Source organism: Fringilla coelebs, assembly GCF_963513975.1.
Source record: "Fringilla coelebs genome assembly, chromosome: 2".
In the NCBI taxonomy this organism is placed as follows: domain Eukaryota; kingdom Metazoa; phylum Chordata; class Aves; order Passeriformes; family Fringillidae; genus Fringilla; species Fringilla coelebs.
In genome coordinates, this window is record NC_140029.1 from 68,814,053 (window position 1) to 68,832,536 (window position 18,484).

The 18,484-nt window shown below is 36.6% G+C and overlaps 1 protein-coding gene across 2 annotated transcripts in view; it reads right to left on the bottom strand.

The window, feature by feature from the left end:
- Positions 1-1,083: 1,083 nt before the first annotated feature.
- The window catches only part of PDS5B (PDS5 cohesin associated factor B), a 99,007-nt gene continuing 81,606 nt past the window's right edge, over positions 1,084-18,484 (bottom strand). The window contains exons 26-35 of one of the 2 annotated variants that reach the window (XM_084201485.1): positions 16,199-16,313; positions 15,720-15,852; positions 14,782-14,901; positions 14,387-14,449; positions 12,015-12,160; positions 9,862-9,961; positions 6,005-6,447; positions 5,812-5,913; positions 2,796-2,937; positions 1,084-1,971 (exon numbers count right to left, since the gene is read on the bottom strand). In XM_084201485.1, coding sequence (XP_084057611.1) covers positions 1,936-1,971; positions 2,796-2,937; positions 5,812-5,913; positions 6,005-6,447; positions 9,862-9,961; positions 12,015-12,160; positions 14,387-14,449; positions 14,782-14,901; positions 15,720-15,852; positions 16,199-16,313 — 1,400 coding nt within the window. In that variant the 3' untranslated portion in view covers positions 1,084-1,935. Of the gene's footprint in view, positions 1,972-2,795; positions 2,938-5,811; positions 5,914-6,004; positions 6,448-9,855; positions 9,962-12,014; positions 12,161-14,386; positions 14,450-14,781; positions 14,902-15,719; positions 15,853-16,198; positions 16,314-18,484 lie in introns of both variants that reach the window. The other variant, XM_084201484.1, reaches the window with a different exon arrangement.

The following is an 18,484-nucleotide window of genomic DNA, read 5'->3' on the forward strand; positions in this document are numbered from 1 at the left end:
GTTAAGATGAGGCAGAATAATCTAATTGTTTATAATACTTTTTCCTAGTGGTACCAAAATAATTAATAATGAAAGAATTCTAAGGGTTGCTTGTTTTATTAGTGATCTTACAGTTTGGAAACTGGTGAATTTGTGGTTTAGTATTATCCCTTCCTATAATCTTTACAGGCAACCTTGCAACAATAACTTATTTATTGATGGATTATGTGAAAATGCTCCATTATTCAATGAAATAAAATTTTCTTAGGTTAGAAATTTATTTTTCATGTGTTGTGAACTGTAGGGAACCAGAGGGAGAACAGCACCTGAAATTATGATGTGTGCTTGGCTAAGCAGAGTATAGTAACTGATATATTTTGGTTCAAAGACAGTTTGTAAACTGTTAAATTGTATACAGGATACTGCTCTATGTATTTTGTTTCTTTTGTTGTTTGTTTTTTTTTTTTTTACAGATTATAACTAAAAAAAAAAAAAACCAAAACCAACCCCCAAAAAAAACCAAAAAAACCCAAAACAAACAAAAAACCCAAACAAAACAAACAAAACAAAACAAAAAAAAACCACCCCACCAACACAAACCAACTTCTCTCTATTGTAGCACAAAATAAAAATGGAGCTTCATTCAAACCTTGAATACCTTGACCATAATAATTGACAGCTGGTTATTCAACAAAAAAACTTAGCTCTTCATACCAAAAAAATTTGGCTCAAAAAACAAAAACAAAACATAAAGGTACAATAAACTCTCAATAAAAGGATCTCTTATGAGGCAACCTACCATATACTACTGCTAGATACGAGTTTCAAAAAAAACATTACATCCCATTTTCAGCACATTTTTCATAAACATGCAACTTCACTATAAAATACAAAACACTTGGCTCTCAAGAACAGCTTTATAAAGACACACTGCATCAATAAAATTTCTCTTTGTGATTAACTTTACATTGTAATAAGAACTGTATTTTCACTAATGTTTATATATCAGATTTCATATTATAATGTAGTAATAATTTGCTCTTTGTGAACATCATGTTCAGAAGGAAATATCTATACACATTAACATACTAGACTATTAAAAACTCAGTTACAGAATTTTATTGATACAGTAGATTAATAAAAACTGATGGGGGAAGAAAAAATGGGTAGGGTATTCAGTACATTATTTAATAACACACTTTTAAAATTAAAGTATTTTAAATCCTTTTTGAATTTTCAATGCCACTACAAGTCCAGAAAAGTCTGGCATCAATACTGAGGTGTAAAACAAAACTTCTTTTGAAATTTGCATCTCTTGTATTATTCTATCCAATATTGTTCAACTGCAAAAGAAGTAATTTAGCACCTCTGATGATAGGTAGGTGCCTGAAGGTAAACACTAGGTTATATTCATGAAGGAAACAAAGACTTTTTTTTCTTCTTCTTCTTCTTCTCCTTGACAAATAGTGGCAAAAGAATGTGGCACTATTTGTTCAACTGACTTGTTTTTCACAGTTAAATGTCAACAAGAGTACAAATACGAACACTGACAGATATTGCTTGAGATCAATTTTTAACAAACTCTGTTCTTTTTTTAAATCAATCGATCCAATAAACAGTGGGGTACTGTCAGTTTAAAGCCGCAGATAAAAGCTATACAAGCACTTTATAAGTCAGAAACATTAAAAAAAGAACTATTTACAGTTTTCTTCTTTAGTTCATATGTCTACAAAGCCAGCGCACATTACACTTCACAAAAATCCACAGTTAATGATATCAACATGTGTGTGGCTAAAGCTTGTGACCTAGGGACTGCAAATGCAGGGGCAGTAAAATAGATTTTGTCTTCTCTTCAGCAACCCCATTTGTGCACTAACAGCTTCATTCAGTCTCAAGCTTTATATTAAAAGCATTCTTCAATGCTTTCACCTGGAAGGCTGGTAACTACATGCTCACTCATCGTCTTTCCCTTTTGGAAGTTCTGCGACGGACCTATTTGGAGAAAAGATATTTTAAACGTTTCTTACAGAAAAATTTTGAAAAATTCAAGAACAAATAGATTTTATAATGGAAAAAATGCTCAGGCTCACTCAATAATGTTTGAGTATCCATATGCAGTGTCATTCATTACTCATTTTGTCACAAGTACAAGTCTCAGTCAATGACCAACTTGATTTACTGAGCCCACATCCTTAATGGAATTCACAACAATGCAGTTTCCTTTCTCAGGGTTTTCATACCCTCAGATGTTCCAACCATCAGATTTATCCAAAAGTGTGAGGGCATTCTCAGTTTTAGTGTTACTACTAACATTGCCAATGTATTTGTAAGAAATAAAGATAAAAGTGAGCTCATTTTAATATATGCTAGTAAGAGGAAGAGATCAGTTTAGGATTCTGTTCCAAGACTCCATGCTTATTTTCCAATACTATTCATTCTGTGTGTCTGTTTTGTATAAAGAAGCTTTATTCATTATTAAAATCTAGATGAGAAGAACGGCAGGAGTTACCTGGAAAATAATTCCCATTAGATGCTACACAATTCTGGCATACAGATAAGAAAGGCTACACAGGACAGAAACTTCAAGATACTTGATAAAAACTTGTATTTTCAAAGAAATGCAGCTTCTCTAGGAAACTACAGTGCAGCTGCACTCCACAACAGTGGCAGCTGACAACCACCCCATTCATTTTAAAGGAGGAAGGTTAAGTTCTAAAAACGAGAAGTCATTCTAAGAAGAAAGGCCATTGTCTGATCATCAGTACACAGAGAACACCACAAAGACTCACACAGAAAAGCTCAGGCATTTCTCTTACATTGATTGTGGAAACTTCCTCTTCTTCCATTACTTCTTCCTGGGGAATATCATCACTGACAGGTGAACCACTCTGAAACACATCCATCTCTTCACTGGATTCATTCTCTTTACTGGCTGCTTGTTTAGAACGCCCCGCACGGCTACAATGAGAAGAAAAATAAAGATAGCTTCACAGCACTTGTACATCTGCAATATCTATGTATGCAAACAATTCCAGTTCACACAAACACCAGCCTTACTATTTCATGTTATATAATGCTGCTGTCTTTTACACCTGTCTAGTTCATCCATGCACAGAACTGAAGTGAAACTAGGAGGCTGGACAACACCATTTGAAAACAAAATTGTTCCACAATAGAGGCTCAGGACCACAAAGTTGAACAATTTTGCCTCTATAGACGCGGCAGATTTTTCTCTTCAGTGCCACGATACAGGCCAAAATAGGTTGACACAAGACTAACCAGTGAACAGGAAAAGCCAAACAGCCAGAGACTGAATATTGTTTGCTAGTTTTCTCTCTATTCAATTTAATGAACAGATGTACTCTACTTCTCCAAGACTTCTTACAGAACAAATCTGAATAACTGCATCTATGTTTTTTCAGACCTAGAAGAACCCATATTGCTACCCATGAAATTAACACCTAAAATGCAAATCTTCCAAGCTATCTTAGGGATAACCAGCGTAACAATACCTTAATCAGGATAGTCAAGAACAATCAGTCAACAAAATCTTAAACTGTCTGTATTGGTTATGGGATTTGTGCCACAAGCAGAAAGCATCCATTTGCTTAAAATGAGAATTAGCCAACATTCCTTGCCTTTAAAAAAAAGACAACTACAAATGTATCCAAACTCCACAGTTGCACCCACATTACAGTAGCACAATTTAGAATCAAATCACTGAATCATCCCATTTACTGCAGGTGCAGTCTTCGTGCACCCAAAGATGGTGACGTTTTGGTTGAAATGAAACCAGAAACTCAGTTCCAGGCACACAACAGACAGACTTCAATCTCCAGTGGGGGCACAGATCCATAACAATTGTAGTCTGATGCCATCACATCGTGAAAGTAGCAGGAATTTTCAATCCTGAGAACCATTAAAATTCAGACAAAATAAAATCTCCCAATTGCATAGCAATTATAGTATTTCCAAACCAACAAACTTGCCAACCCTTAACACAAATTAGCCCAACTCAAATCCTCCATGACTGGTAGAAGCAACAGAATTGAAAAGGAAGCAGAAGAGTTATTCACAAGCTAGGTTCTTCCTTTCACATATCACAAAAATAAGCCTGTTCACGTGCGCTAATTGGTAACCCAATTTGCTATCAGAAATAGGTTATACACTACCACCCACCGGATACATTATCACCTCATACACAAAATCCCAAATTCTTATGCCAAATCCACTCCCAAGGAGCACAGAAAGCTTTAAGCATTTGGTATAAATATGTTTCTCTTGCGGAACATAATGCTGGCTCAGTCTATCAACTTCCTTCATTGAAAACTGATGTAGATGAGGGAGAAAGGCTTGACTACAATGCACTTTGAAGACTGAGAGATTGCTACTGTCTCACCTTTTTCTTGCAGATTTGGAAAAAGAACAGTCAAAATATGGGTGGTCTGATAAAACAAACAAACACAACCCACTTTGTATTTTTCAAATGAAATCTAGAATAGATCCAACAACTTTAAACCCTGACAGCTGACAGGAACAATGAACATACATGTGAACAAGAGCTATGCTTGTTACTGATTGTGGGTAGTGATATAATTTACTGTCAGCTTAAATGGAGTAAAGAAACATACCAACTTCACAGAGAAAAGTTATTTAAATATTTAGTAAAAGGCATGTTTGACAAACACCACATAGCACATCACCCAACAATAACTTGTTGGTTTATCTTCCCTGCATGGCAGTAGCAGTTTCCAACTCTTGTTCTACTGCACATGTAGTAGTGACTTCTGGAGTAACCAGCCAGTGTTGGTCCTGTGTTTCTGGTTACAGAGTAAAGGAGAAGCACAGGTCTGACCTGAGGCAGGGAAACTGGAAAGGTCAGGATGTATTGCATGCAATATGCCAGATCATGTGATCCTGAGCGAGCCCAGAATTTGAAATGAGAGTATAAACTTGTTCAGACAAGGTTCTCCTGCAGGGAAGATCCCTGGTTTAAGGCAAGTCAGTACACTACACTGCCAGAGGAAGAGCAATGTGATGCTAAGCCCAGAAGCCAGAAAGACAACAGAGATACGCAACAGTGTCAGACAGTAGATGTCCCCAAGTAGTGAACCAAGGAAATTATATCAGGTTTTAGAAAAGTAAATATTCTCCATGAGCTGCAGTTTGATACAAGTGGTCAAATAACCCCTTGTGCACCTCTGCTTACATATATTATCTATACATGTACAGAAAAGTACAGGTACCTGTATTTTCCTATAGCAGGCGCAAAAAAAAATGAAGCTAGCCAACAAGTTTACCTTCATTTGGGAACTTAATGCACTTCAGAATTTTCAGAAGCTGCTACCCTTCGCTGATCACAACACATCTTTTCCACATGAAAATTATTTAAGTGGATAGTAAGAAGGCCAGAAATTAGAATGTGAACATTAATTTAAGAAGAATCAGAATAAACTTAGTTCTCCACAATGCTGTTTCACCATAGTAACAATTTGATTCTTCCCCGCTATCCGAAACAAACAAGGCCACTTTCCTCTCCTTTAAGTCCTAATAAAGCCCTATCTTCAAGGCTTTTGTATGCTTTATTGACTTTTCTCCCGAAGAAGCAAAGCTACATACATGCTACCTGAGCACATTAAAATTACTTACAGCCTCCTGCTCTGTTGTGAGATGCCCTAGGAGAAGCAGCTAAGGAAAACATTTTAGAAATAACAATAGCAATTTATTTTCTTAACTATCAACTACAGCATTCTGAAGTATTTTCAGTAAAGGTTTGCTTGGGGGCACAGAGGCATTATTTAATTTCACTAAACACAGATTTAGAAGACTTACACTTTTTTTTGCTGTGCTGGTGGTGTTTGTGATGACCTTCCTCGTCTTTTCTGTGGCGTAGACTGTGCTGATTCAACTGTACTAGTTTCAGATGGCTCTGCTCTGTTTTGAGGAAGACCCAAATTGCAAAGCATCAAATTATAACTAATGTCCAAAGATAAAAAACACACAACTTACAAGAAGATGGACTTACCTCTGCTGTGTTCTTTTTGATGTCCTATTTTGCCTGCCTTTTGGTTTTTGTTCAATGTTTTCAGTTTGCCTTTCTTCCTCCTCCTCCTCCTCTTCCACTGCAGCTGCCGGCGGTTGTTTTTTTTTGCTCCTTTTTGATGACTTTGCCACTGGTTCTTCCTTTGGTGTTGCCCCATTATTTGTTCTGGTAGGGCGCCCTCTTCTCCCTTTCTTTGGTGGACTGTTCTGTTCATCCTCACTTTCTATCACATCTTCTTTTAGCCTTTTTTCCTCTTGCCATTGTGTTTCATCAGCTTCTGATACAACTGCAGGTCTCTTCCTTCCCCGTTGACTACCTCTAAGCTTCTGCTCTTGACCCACTTTATTCAGGTCATCTATGCTTAGCTTTTCTTCTGAATCTGTGATAGTGGCTTTCTTCCTTCCTCTAGGCTTCTCCATTTCTGACTGAAAAGGCAAGATTGCACCATTAAATTAAAAAATTAAACTGTCATATTAAACAGTCACATGTAGAAGCTTCCTCCAACAAGACAGAGTCTTCAAATGATACAAGTTGTCTCAGATTGTTTACCATATCCATTTCAAAAGCATTTGCAGAAATATAAACACACACCTAGATATAAAACACCAGACAATGGGGAAAGATTATTTGAAAGGTTAGTAGTTAAAACCCTGAAGTGTGTAAGGCCTTCCTCATTTGTATCCTCTGCTGTGTCCAACGCAGTAGGACAGAACATCCATAACTGTATTTCTATGTAACAGGCAAACATAAAGACAGAGAAGATCAGAATTGCCAACTTGTGCCTTCACCTCTTGTTGTGAGCTGCAGGGTGCTTATGCCTGGCTCCTGTGCTGGCATTGGCAAGGCACTAATACAGAAGACAGTGGGCAACCTGACTTTACAACTGTAGAAGGAAGCACAGGAATTAGTGGTAGCTGCCAAGTCTCTTATTGTCAGAGCTGTACCAACATTTGCTCTGAGCAGCAAAACAACCCACCCAAGCCTTAAAACAAACAGTTTGAGTCAGAAGGGACCTCTGAAGATCACCTCATTCCAACCTGCCATCTCAACCACGGTCAGGGACACCTTTCACAAGGGCAGGTTTCTCAGAGCCCCATCCAACCTGGCCCTGAACATCCCAATGATGGGGCATCCACAACTCATCTGGGCAACCTCTTCCGGTGTTCCACCACCCTCACTGTAAACAATCCCTTTCTTACATCCAATCTAAACCTCACTTCTTTCAGTTTAAGACTGCTCCCCCTTGTCCCATTACTACAGGACAAGTCAAAAGTCTTTCTCCATCTTTCCTACATGCCTGTCATATTGGAAGGCCACAATAAGGTCTTCCCAGAGCCTTCTCTGCTTCAAGCTAAACAATCCCAACTCTTCCAGCCTTTCCTCTTAGCAGAGATGTTCCAGCCCTCTGATCATTCTTGTGACATTTCTCTGGATCTGCTCTAACAGCTCCATGTGTGTCTTCTAATGGGGACCTAGAGCGGGACACAGCACTCCAGATGAGGGCCCTAAGAAACATCAAGAATCCCCTCCTTGCCCCCACTGGCCAATCTCCTTTTGATCAGCCCAGGACACAGTTGGCTTTCTGGGCTGTGAGCACACATGACTGGCTCATGTCCCATTTCTCATACATGAGTGACCCTGAGAGGCCTTCTCTGCAGGGCTGCTCTCAATCCCTTCATCGCCTGTATGGATACTGAGAATTGCCTGGAACCAGGTGCAGGACCTTGCACTTGGAGCTCTTGAACCTCCTGATGTTCCCCTGGGCCCAATCCTCAAGCCTGTCAAGGTTCCTCTGGATGGCAGCCCTTCCCTCTAACATATCAACAAAGGTAGAACCCCTGCTGAATCATAAGGTTTGAAAACATTCATAGAAACTATTCCTTTTTCTCTCCATGCTCTAGTTCTCTAAAGAGCATAGTGAAGAGCCATAAACAGTGCAAAGATTTCAATAAGCAGCTACTAGGGCAATATCACCCCAACCAACCCTCAGAAAAATAAAAGCAGGAAATACTACCCATCCACCATTTCATGGGTGACTTTTACATTTCACATAATGAAATTATCCAAAAGTCCAAGCATTTACACTATTTCTGTTTCATACCAATGTTTGTTTCATAGTAACACTACTGTATTTCAATGCATTTATTAGTATTTGCCACATTGAAATTTCATCTACATAATCAGAGATATATAATTTAAAACCTGAATGACATTTTTTTCCCTGTGCATCTGTACCTTGTGACATAAGATACAGGTCAGCTTACATATTCATTCATGTCTCCATTTTGACCAAAAACCTTTTTCAAGAAAAGCAGAAAGAAAATCTAGGAAGAATATAAGGGTAAAAAGGAAAAGAAATTGAAGGACAAAAATTCACCCTAGAAGAAAATAAGAAAAATGTTTGAACAATGATGACATCTCTTGTCAGTTCATGTCTTCAGTGACATTCTTGTTATTCCCCACTTTATTTGCTTTTGCAGATGCACATCGGTCACTGCAACTCCTTTTAGCCAGTAACTGCTGCCAATTTTCAAAGTGAAGTTTTTCCCTGGAGCTAAACAGTGTCCCACAACCTTAGAATTAAGGTGCTAATCTGTTAACCTAAGGTGTTAATCTAGACAAATATCCTGAAGAGTGATACCCTTAGAACATGGACCTTCTGCTACCCAATTAAAATCCTGCTTCTCAGTTAATGCTTGCTGTAATCTGCTCCCCATCTCCAAAAACCCAAAAATGAGTTCGGAATCCACGATCTTGAGCAACTCACTTACAGACTCAAACTGGAATGATGCTCTCAAAAGTACTGAAGACACTGACTTGTATTTGCTTTATCACTGAGCTTTCTCAGTAGTTACCAGTTCATATTTAGAAGCATTAGTTTGAACTGCATGTCAGGAGTTGTCTGGACTCAGACTTTAGGGTTTACAGAAGTGTTTTGATTTTTTTTTGACAAGAAATTCCAGATTTTTCTTATTTAGTTATAAACTGGTTTGCTTTTCCCACAGTATAAGATAGTTATTTGTATTTCAATACAAGCAAAAATTCAGGAATTTTTACTAGACAGTAGCTTATGTTCCAAGCAACCTAGAAAAATGCACCAGAATGACAAATGAGAAAAGAGAAATGTCAGAGACAGTAAAATGAAATAAAGCAATAGTGACATCTGATACAGGACATTTTTAATGCAGCCTAGAAAATCCAATTCTAGCAAATCTGATCTTATTACTTTCTCATGCATATCCCAAATACTAAAAAATTTACGGACTGTCAACTGCTATTAAGGCACAAAGAAGTGAAACTTACTAGTGGTAAGAGAAATTATTATTATTTTATTTGATCTGTTTTTAGTATTACAATACAATTATCATTTTCTTCTGTGGTTTATTTTTCTGTATTCTGATACAGGTATAAATACTTCTTAAGGTAATATTTAGCCTGCTTGCAACTTCTTTTACATATTAAAGCACTACATCTGAGTAAGATGTTTTACATCCTCATTAGGAACGTTTCTTATTACTAAACTACAAATATATATATATATCCATTGGTAAGAATCAGTAAGCATACTACCACTCTCCAAAGCCTCTGTAACCTCAGGGACATGATCTTGTGGTGGACTTCACTCTTCCGAATTAATGGCTGGACTTGATGACCTTTAAAGGTCTTTTGCAACTATATGATTCTATGAGAAACAGAACCTTTTTTTTCATTGTATTTTCATATCCAATTCTAAACACATTTTCTAGTAGTTTAAAATATCAGCTCAGTTTCATGTTTCAACATATTTTTTTGAATGATCTCAAATATCATCACATGAATTTTTAACAGCTCACCCTTACAAGATCAGAGTCGTCCCTTTTGTCAGTTTTCTTTCCTGGTAAGGGTGAAGCCAGTGTGAATTCTTCATTTTCACTGTGGTCCATTTCAGTACTATCAAGCCTAGAAAGAATAAACATATATTGGCCTCATTATTATAATACGTTGCGCAATAATTAAAAAAAATAAGGACAACAATTTTCATTTTAAAAATCTATTAATAAGCCAAGAACAATTTGGCAGAAGGAACCTTTCACTGTGGGTACTATAGATATCAAGTATCACAAGCTACATCACCTAAGTCTCAAGACAAATGTTGGATCAAAACCACGTTCAATTTTCTTTTTTCACTGGGAAAGATAAGCAGCCTTTTTAAAAAGAAGAGTGTGAGTTGCAAGAGTAAACCTGTGTTTGCATACAATTGCCTACACTTTGCTATAGCCATCAAAGATTCCCACAGACAGACCAGCCAAAGAACGCACATGTTCCTATGATGAGGTTTAGGCAATAAAACAGCAATTCAAATTTCCCTCTGCTTTTTGCAGCAGCAATTTCATTTTTATTTCAGCTTCTACAAATGTAAGCATGGACAACAATGCCTCCTGCATATGTAAAACACTGAGACCCACAAATAAAAGGTAATGCACAAAAGCCAATACACAAGTAATTTCATTTCATCTGCAGAAGGAAGATTTTTAAAACCAGTGTACGTTTCTTAGTGAAAAGAAATACACTATGTGTGGAAATGAAAAGTGGCATTCAAACACAAACTCAACTCCCTGGCCTGGGCACTGCATAGCGAGTGAAAGATATTCTCACACTCCTACAGATGTACAATCTGTATTAACTGGGATGTAATGGAAAGTTTAGGTTTTATACATCCACTCAAAAGATGCTAATCTGCCTGTATATATTCAGACAGACTAAACTGGAAATATCGTGCATCCTCAATCCTTTCCATCTCTTCTCTTTGTCTTTGGCATCTCCACCCAAAACACTAATCCGTTAAACTTCAGTGAACGGGAGAGATCATGAAGATGACAGAACATGTTATGCTGTGAGTGCAGCATTTTTAAAAATTTGATCTCAGATTCATTTTGCTGGATATAGAGAAGAATCTGGAGTCCTAGAACCTGTCATTAGCCAGTAATATAGGGCAGCATGTGAACCTGCATGAATTGTAAGAAATAAGCCTTTCTGCAGACTTTTTGGTGGAGAAATATTTCTTGTAAAACACTGCACTACATTTAAAATTAATATTCTATATTGAATGGTCCCAGAAATACCAAATGAGAAGTCTTAAATTCAAACATAATATTTCCTAAGTCTTGAAAGAATGTGAAACAGTAGAAAGAATACAAATAGTGGAGGCTACACAATCTCTCACTGTCCACCAAAAAAAAAAAAAATCAAAAAACAAGTAGTGACAATATGATTTTCAGTTAAAAGAAAAAAAATGAACATAGGATACATAAACTGATGATTAACCTACAAAACTGACACAAAATAAGCTATAATTTTAAAGATAAATAACTAGAAGATTACTTGTGTAGCATTACAGTGCACTCACCCCTCCATCACAAAAGTAACCTAAAATCCAAAAATATTTGTCTGCAAAGTCCAGCAAAGTGCAGGACTCAAGGAAGTCATGCAGGACCACTACAATGGTCTACCAGTTCTCCCTGGGTAGGATGTGTTTGTAGCATTACAGCCAGGTTCCCAGGGACTGTAGCTGTGTGTACACACACACAGACATATAGACCCATGTACATGAGGGGGGGATATAGCTATCTACCTAAAACACACCCCAAAAAATCCCAACCCTGGCCTCAAAAAAATTAAAACATTTGAGGCTTTCCTTTTCTCCTTCAGCCAATTCTGGATGTAATTTGATTCTGGGGTTTGGGTTTTTTTTGTTTTTGTTTTGGGGGTTTATTATTTTTTGTTCTTGTTTGGTTTTTGGTGGGTTTTTGTTGTTTTGGTTTTTTTTAAAGAAAATTTATTTCTGGAGTTAGAAAGCCATACTCATGGTTTCAGTTATACCAATGTGGTACTGTAACTTTACTTCAATGTAATATAAAAGAATTCTGTCCTTTACTTAGAAAACATTATAGAAGTATTCAAAGTTTCCATTACAAATATTTGAAATATCAAAGATCCTTTGTTGTCTACCAACCTCCCTTTGATCCTTCCAGGAGAGCTTGGATTTGAACTGCTGCTGGCATTGCTTACAGTTTCCATTCGTGAAGATTTGGATTGAGACTGCTTGCCTGCTGACGAAAGAGGCTTATTAACTGCTCCAAGAACATTGGCTGCTTTGGGCTGAAACCAAAAATATAGTTCCTTTATTTTAAGCTACACATTCAGATATTGTTAACATGTACTATGCTTAAAATAGTCACAGATTTCACAATCATTATGTTAATCTTAACACTAAGTGATAAACATTTTTGTATGAAGGCTACAACAGACACCAGAAGGAAGCTGAGGGAGCTGCAATCAAATAACTAGCTGCCACCAAAGCTGGTATTCTCTCTAGCCTTAGATTCTGTCCTCTTCTCATTAGCAGTGCTGCGTGCTCACGGGACCATGCAGTCAGGCACTGCGTCACTTTGCGTGCCATTTGCTTTCTGCTGATTTATCTACCTGAACCAGCTCCCCATCTGCATCAGAAAAGCACCTGGCCCAGTGAAGCAGAAATAGCACCACAATGGCCATTTCAGCAAAGGAGACATTACTGGCAACCACATTAGTTTCAAATGGGAATAAATGAGAATCTCAAAAGCTAAATACTGTGGAGAAAATTCTGATATTTCTTGCACAGATTTAAAAATGTTAGGCTTTTATTAAGTGCTACAATTTCCAGACACTGGTGAGCTTCAGGTTATCAATTTAACTAGATTATCTTTCAGACCTGCCAAACGCCTCCAGCTCATACTAACTTTTGAGAGAGCTGAAAGAGCTCAATTATTCCTAAAGAGAATGCCAAACACCCAAGTACTAAAATTTTGAGTTAAAGACCATTCCCTGCATCTCTCATTATCCATCTTCTCCTTCAATATTAGATTCTAACTATGTCTGCAGTTAGTGACAGCTACAAAAAGTTCAACATGCATATCCATATCAGCCTAGGGTGTTTCTTTTTTCAGAGCTGCAGACCATGGAAGTTCTGGTTATACTTTTATAGCCAGAGGGAATTTTACACTTAGAAAGATTCATTCTGCACTGAGCACAAAAAAGAAATAGCATATGCTTTCCAAAAATAAATAAACCTTGGAGAACTAAATCCAGCTTAACAATTTACTTCTATTAGTTTAGAACTAAATGCTAATCAGTGTATGCTGAAAGAGTTCAGAAGCAAACAGATTTTCAAATTCCCACCGAACTGGACATCCTGCTGAGGAGGGACTAAGAGGGCCTGCACAAGGAGTTCCTCCCTTTCACAGAAGCTACACTCAAAGCCTTCCTGCCCTCAGTGTTATCCTCTTATATCCAGTCCACTAATATTCACCCAAGCCAGTCTTCCACTCACAAAAATAAGACTACCCAGACCAACTTTCATTTCATGCTCCTCTCATGATAGTGAAGAAACTGAAAATTTTCGTGGTCAAATACACCTCTCCTGTTTGTTACAAAGTGTTATAATGACACAAGAAGAGCTAGAGTACACAGCACTAGAAATTTTAAATAATATAAAAGTTAACTTAGGACTCAAAAGAATTTCAATGATGATCTGTTCCAATCCATAAATGTTGACTTTCAATTTTTCAAAGAAAAATCTGCTTCTTTTCCTAGCTTGCACTCCTCCTTTATTATTAAGTTACTATCTGACAGCTAATGCTTCATTAGCAAAGTTAAGGGTAATGAAGATTTCTTTCTTTCACAAGGTAACAAATGAATGTTCTTTGTCATCTAGAACAGGATGCATTAATCCAGATGAAAACCACAGTTTGTCACTTCCTTTACCAGATATTCATTTTATCTTAAAGAGTACCTGGGTTTAGTTTTAGTGAAGAAAGAACACTGCCATTCAATAGAATGCATATTCTGAAGGAACAAATTAACAAAACCATAGAACAGTCAGTTATCTTGTAAGGTATTGTAAAATGGTATTCAGCTTTGCCAAAGATTAATTATGTGATTTAAAAAATTACTTCTGTTAGAGTTTTCCATAGCTGCCATTTTGTATGCAACACTGTAGTGTTCTGCAGTCTAAAAAAGTTAACCATTTTGTCAACTTGACAAAATTATGGGTTATATTGGGGTGGTTTTGGATCCTCTCCTTCTAAAGGCAACAGGCTTTGCCTATTGTTGCCACCACCTAATATAGACAGCAGCAGTTTTCCTTTGACTCATCTCTTTCTCTATACCTAGAAACAATCAGTTCTCTTAAACATAGTGATTAATTAATTACATGCTAGTTTTCTTCAAAAAACAAAACAACCAAAGAAACCCACAAAGAAAGCAAACAAAACTGTTACTCCAAAAACAAAGACAAATCAGAACACAAACACAGCACCAAACCTCAACCCCCCATACCATACCTACCTTTCCAGGTGTGAAAAAAGACTTCATTTCTGGAGGAAGATAATTTTTGGTGTTACTGAAATTCTGTAAAAAAAGGGGATGGGGGCAATTACAGCAATAATCAGCGAATGAGAGATAAACATTCTGAAACACTGAAAGATTTAATTTACATCATTTATGCTTTTGATTTTTTAAACTAGAGTAGTAATATGGGAGTTGGGGGGAAGAGAAATTGGTGTGTGCCTATATATATATAATATATTTATGAAAACATATACATACATACATTTTCAACTACAATGTAAGAGGGAGAAGTCTGAAGTTACAAGGAATATTTAAGAAAAACAACTGTGAATTACAACTAGCAAATTATTTAAATAGACTTATCTCAAGAAAAATTAAATGCCAAAATATACCTTGTCAGGTTGAGTAAAATATCTGGCTGGAAGTACAGGGTCTTTAGGGGATTCCAAACTGTATGTTGTACTCTTTGACATAATGATATTCATTGCTACATCACAGACAGTATATAGTTTCTGTAAATAATAAAATTTAAAAACAGTTCATTGAAAATCTTGACAAAAGACAGTGTATCTTTCATGCATAGGACCACAAGAAATCACAGTTCAAAAGCAATCATCTTAAATATTTAACACTAGCCTGCATCTTAAACAGTGTCTCTCATCTGAAATACAGATGGTAAAAGCAAAAGCATTGTGAGTCTAACAGTTGAAGACTGATCGTTTTCATGGTCTTTCTGCACTTAAAAGTAATGCTTGCCATAGTTTCTAAGACAAAATTAATCAAATGAGCACACACATCCCAACCACCCACTACCCAAAACACATTTCTGTGGGAAAAGCAGAAAATTGACAAATCTGGACATTCTGGACATGATGTGATGCTAAAACCACAAAAAAAAAAAAAAAAAAAAAAAAAGAAAAAAAAAAAAAAAAAAAAAAGAAAGAGGTTTGATACATGCACTACACAATACTAGAGATTTCTAATATATTTTTATTCCTCTATCAAATTTACTCTTGCACTTTAGTGGATGATTTAAATAGTAAATTTTATAGTTTGTATCTATTTAAAGTTAGTGTTTAGTAATCTCACTGAGACAGAAACAGAACTAAAAACTATTACGACTCCCTTGCAAATGTGCAAGAATTACTGAAGCACAGGAAAATAACTGCTATCTAAACTAAAATAAATTTAATCATTACAGTAAATATATCTTTTCATACGTACAATTCTATTGAAAGACATTTTGAAGTTGGTGTATAAACAAAAAGCAACTCCTTCACATTAGCAGGCCAGAATTAAATGCAATTTTCAATCAAAAAGTATCACCTACTTCATTCATTTTTTGATCATCTGGTCCTTGAGCATCCTTAGTCTGTTTGATATTTTCTACCATTTTTCTGATAAAGGCATGACTGTTGTTTTCATTTTTAGCCATCAATATTTCCAGTATGAACCACAGGCACCTACAGGAGAAATACAGTATGCAGCATGAACCAAAGTACAAAAGAAATTACTTTTAAAAGAACATTTGAGAACATGATGAACTCCAGCTTTTACAAGTATTATGCATTTGAACCAATCTAACACTGAAAAACAGTTCTTTTGGAAAAATGAAATGAAGATGCACAGAAGGTAAAGGGTTCCTCTAGAAAATAACACAGAGTGCTAAAAAAGCACCTATACTGTTTCTCTCAGTATTTTACAGAAGTAACTGCCATCATTACGCTGGACTGTGTAACAGGGTACAACAATGAATTAAAATTCCACTTAGAATAAGCTTAGAAATAACACTATTAAAAGTGGTCTTACTCTTTGATGTCCTTGAGTTGTTCAATGTCCTGGACTTTGACATAATCTGGGTCATGAGCTAGAAGATGGATAGTATAAGGAACAACATACTCTGGTAGAAGTGACAACAGTTTCTCTGAAAAGCAGAAGAAAAATCCATAAAAAACCTACATACCAAGAAGTATACTTTTCTACCAAAGAGGAGAGGGCAAATCTTGAGGTCAGCATGCACTAAGGTATAAACACATGTGGGCCTATAATTTCTACTACCTTGAGATACAGCCTCAGTTACCACCTACTCCCAATCCTGTCCTCAGTTCAAAGCCTGTATTCCGAAAGACTTTGAAAAGCAGACATGAGGATGGATCACAACATCCATGCTGACTGCAAGATGTGAGACCAGCACAACAACAGAATAAGCCTCTACTATTTCTTTGGACATTGCAGCGTGCAGCCTTGCTTCAAGAGAACAAAGGTTTTCTGCAGGGATTTCACAGTCAAATTGCCACAGTATCTGTTTCCAGAGGAGTGGAAGGGCACATGAAAGCTGTAACAAAGTAGTAGTGCACTGAGTTTGAAAGGCTCAATCCCACCTAAACAGAGCAACCCAACTCTACTGTGACATTTGAAGCACTCAAAACATTTTATAGCATTCTCTGAGACTTTCAGAATCCTAAGCAGGACTGCAAGAAAGGCCTTTGGACTGTCATGATGGAGGGAAGACTATCTCCCTTGGGGATTCACAAAGGAAGGGTTGCTGCCAATGGCCTTCTCAGAGTTATGATCATGAAATACACTTTCTGAAAGGTAACAAAGTCCCTGATCCAACCAACACCACGCAGCGTGAACTCCAGCACCTCAGAGATCATCTCCCAAGGGGGCATGGCCAACAGATGGACAAGTTGTACACCAAAAGTAAAAAAAACAAAAAAACAAAAAAACAAAAAACATTTTTCAGCAGACATCCACACTGCTGACTTTAGCCTGATGCCTGAGTGAAGCGGGAGGACACACAGCACACTAAGGTTACTAAACCTTGCACCCTGCGCAACAGGCAAGACAATGGTCAAAAGAAGGCATCCTGGTATTCCATGTTTATTGCTATGGCACAAGCACCTGATCTTCAGCGCTTGCGGCAAATGCAATATCGTAGTATTGACAGGACTTGAATGTATATGTGAAGGGAAGAGGGAAATTCCCAGCTCCACTTTTGAAAAGTCACATTTTGTGATAGTAAGTGCATGACCAAGTCTGGAAAATCTTCTTTCAGTAAACTTTTGCCTATACCATATTCAGTTATGAATAAGTCCAAACATCTGTAAATCATTATACACACTAATATAATTTGGAAACTATTTAAAAACACATTAGAACACTAACAGTTTCACCTTCAATATATGTATTCATATGACACGTGCTTGACAAATATTGTGCACATCAAACAAAATACACCATTCTTGCAGATTTTACAAAACTAACAAAGTAATTGCAATGCATATGCCAAGTCTTAACCTATACCCTTCTTAGAGATCTGTATAAATAGGGGTAATGCACAGTCCACATGAAATATATATAATTTATAAAATCACCCAGTGTCTTTCTATTTCAAGCCATATTTATGTAATTGAAATCCAGTATACTTTGCAAAGCAGTTTTTAGTGTGTTTCAATTGACACTGCACTATTAACTTCAAAAACATCCTTTTTCTTTTCAAGTACTGTCCTGCATTTTAGCCAGCAGCTGTTCACATTGCTAAATAAAAAAATAAAGATAGCAGGGAAGGAAAAGAATATAATTAAAACTTCAGAACACTAGCAAAATTGGCTTGCCTTATAGATATGCCCCAGACAAACCAAACCACTATTATTTGTACTAATTATCAACTTCAATAGAATGCTAATCAAGAGCTCATAAACTCAGTTTTTCAGTAACTTCCTGCCTCAGACAATTTCTCATATAACTATAACAATAATTCCAACTGGGTCTGGAAAATAAAATGAACTAGTTCCAGACAAAACAGGGAAAGAAGAAGTATTGATACATATTATATTTAATCCTGTCATGACAAAAAGCAGTAGGGGGAAAAAAAATATAACTTTTATCTAATGAAAGAAGACCCTATCTGAAAGGTAGGGTGGCTTTCCTACCAACACATAAAACTACATGTGCCAAAACCCTTCACAAGAGTCCTTTATGAGCTTTTAGGAAGAACACTCGTTTAAAACAATTAATCTTTCCTCTTGTAATTTTTCTGCTTACTGACTTTCAAGTAAAAGCCCATCATGAGAACACAAAAAATCCTATACA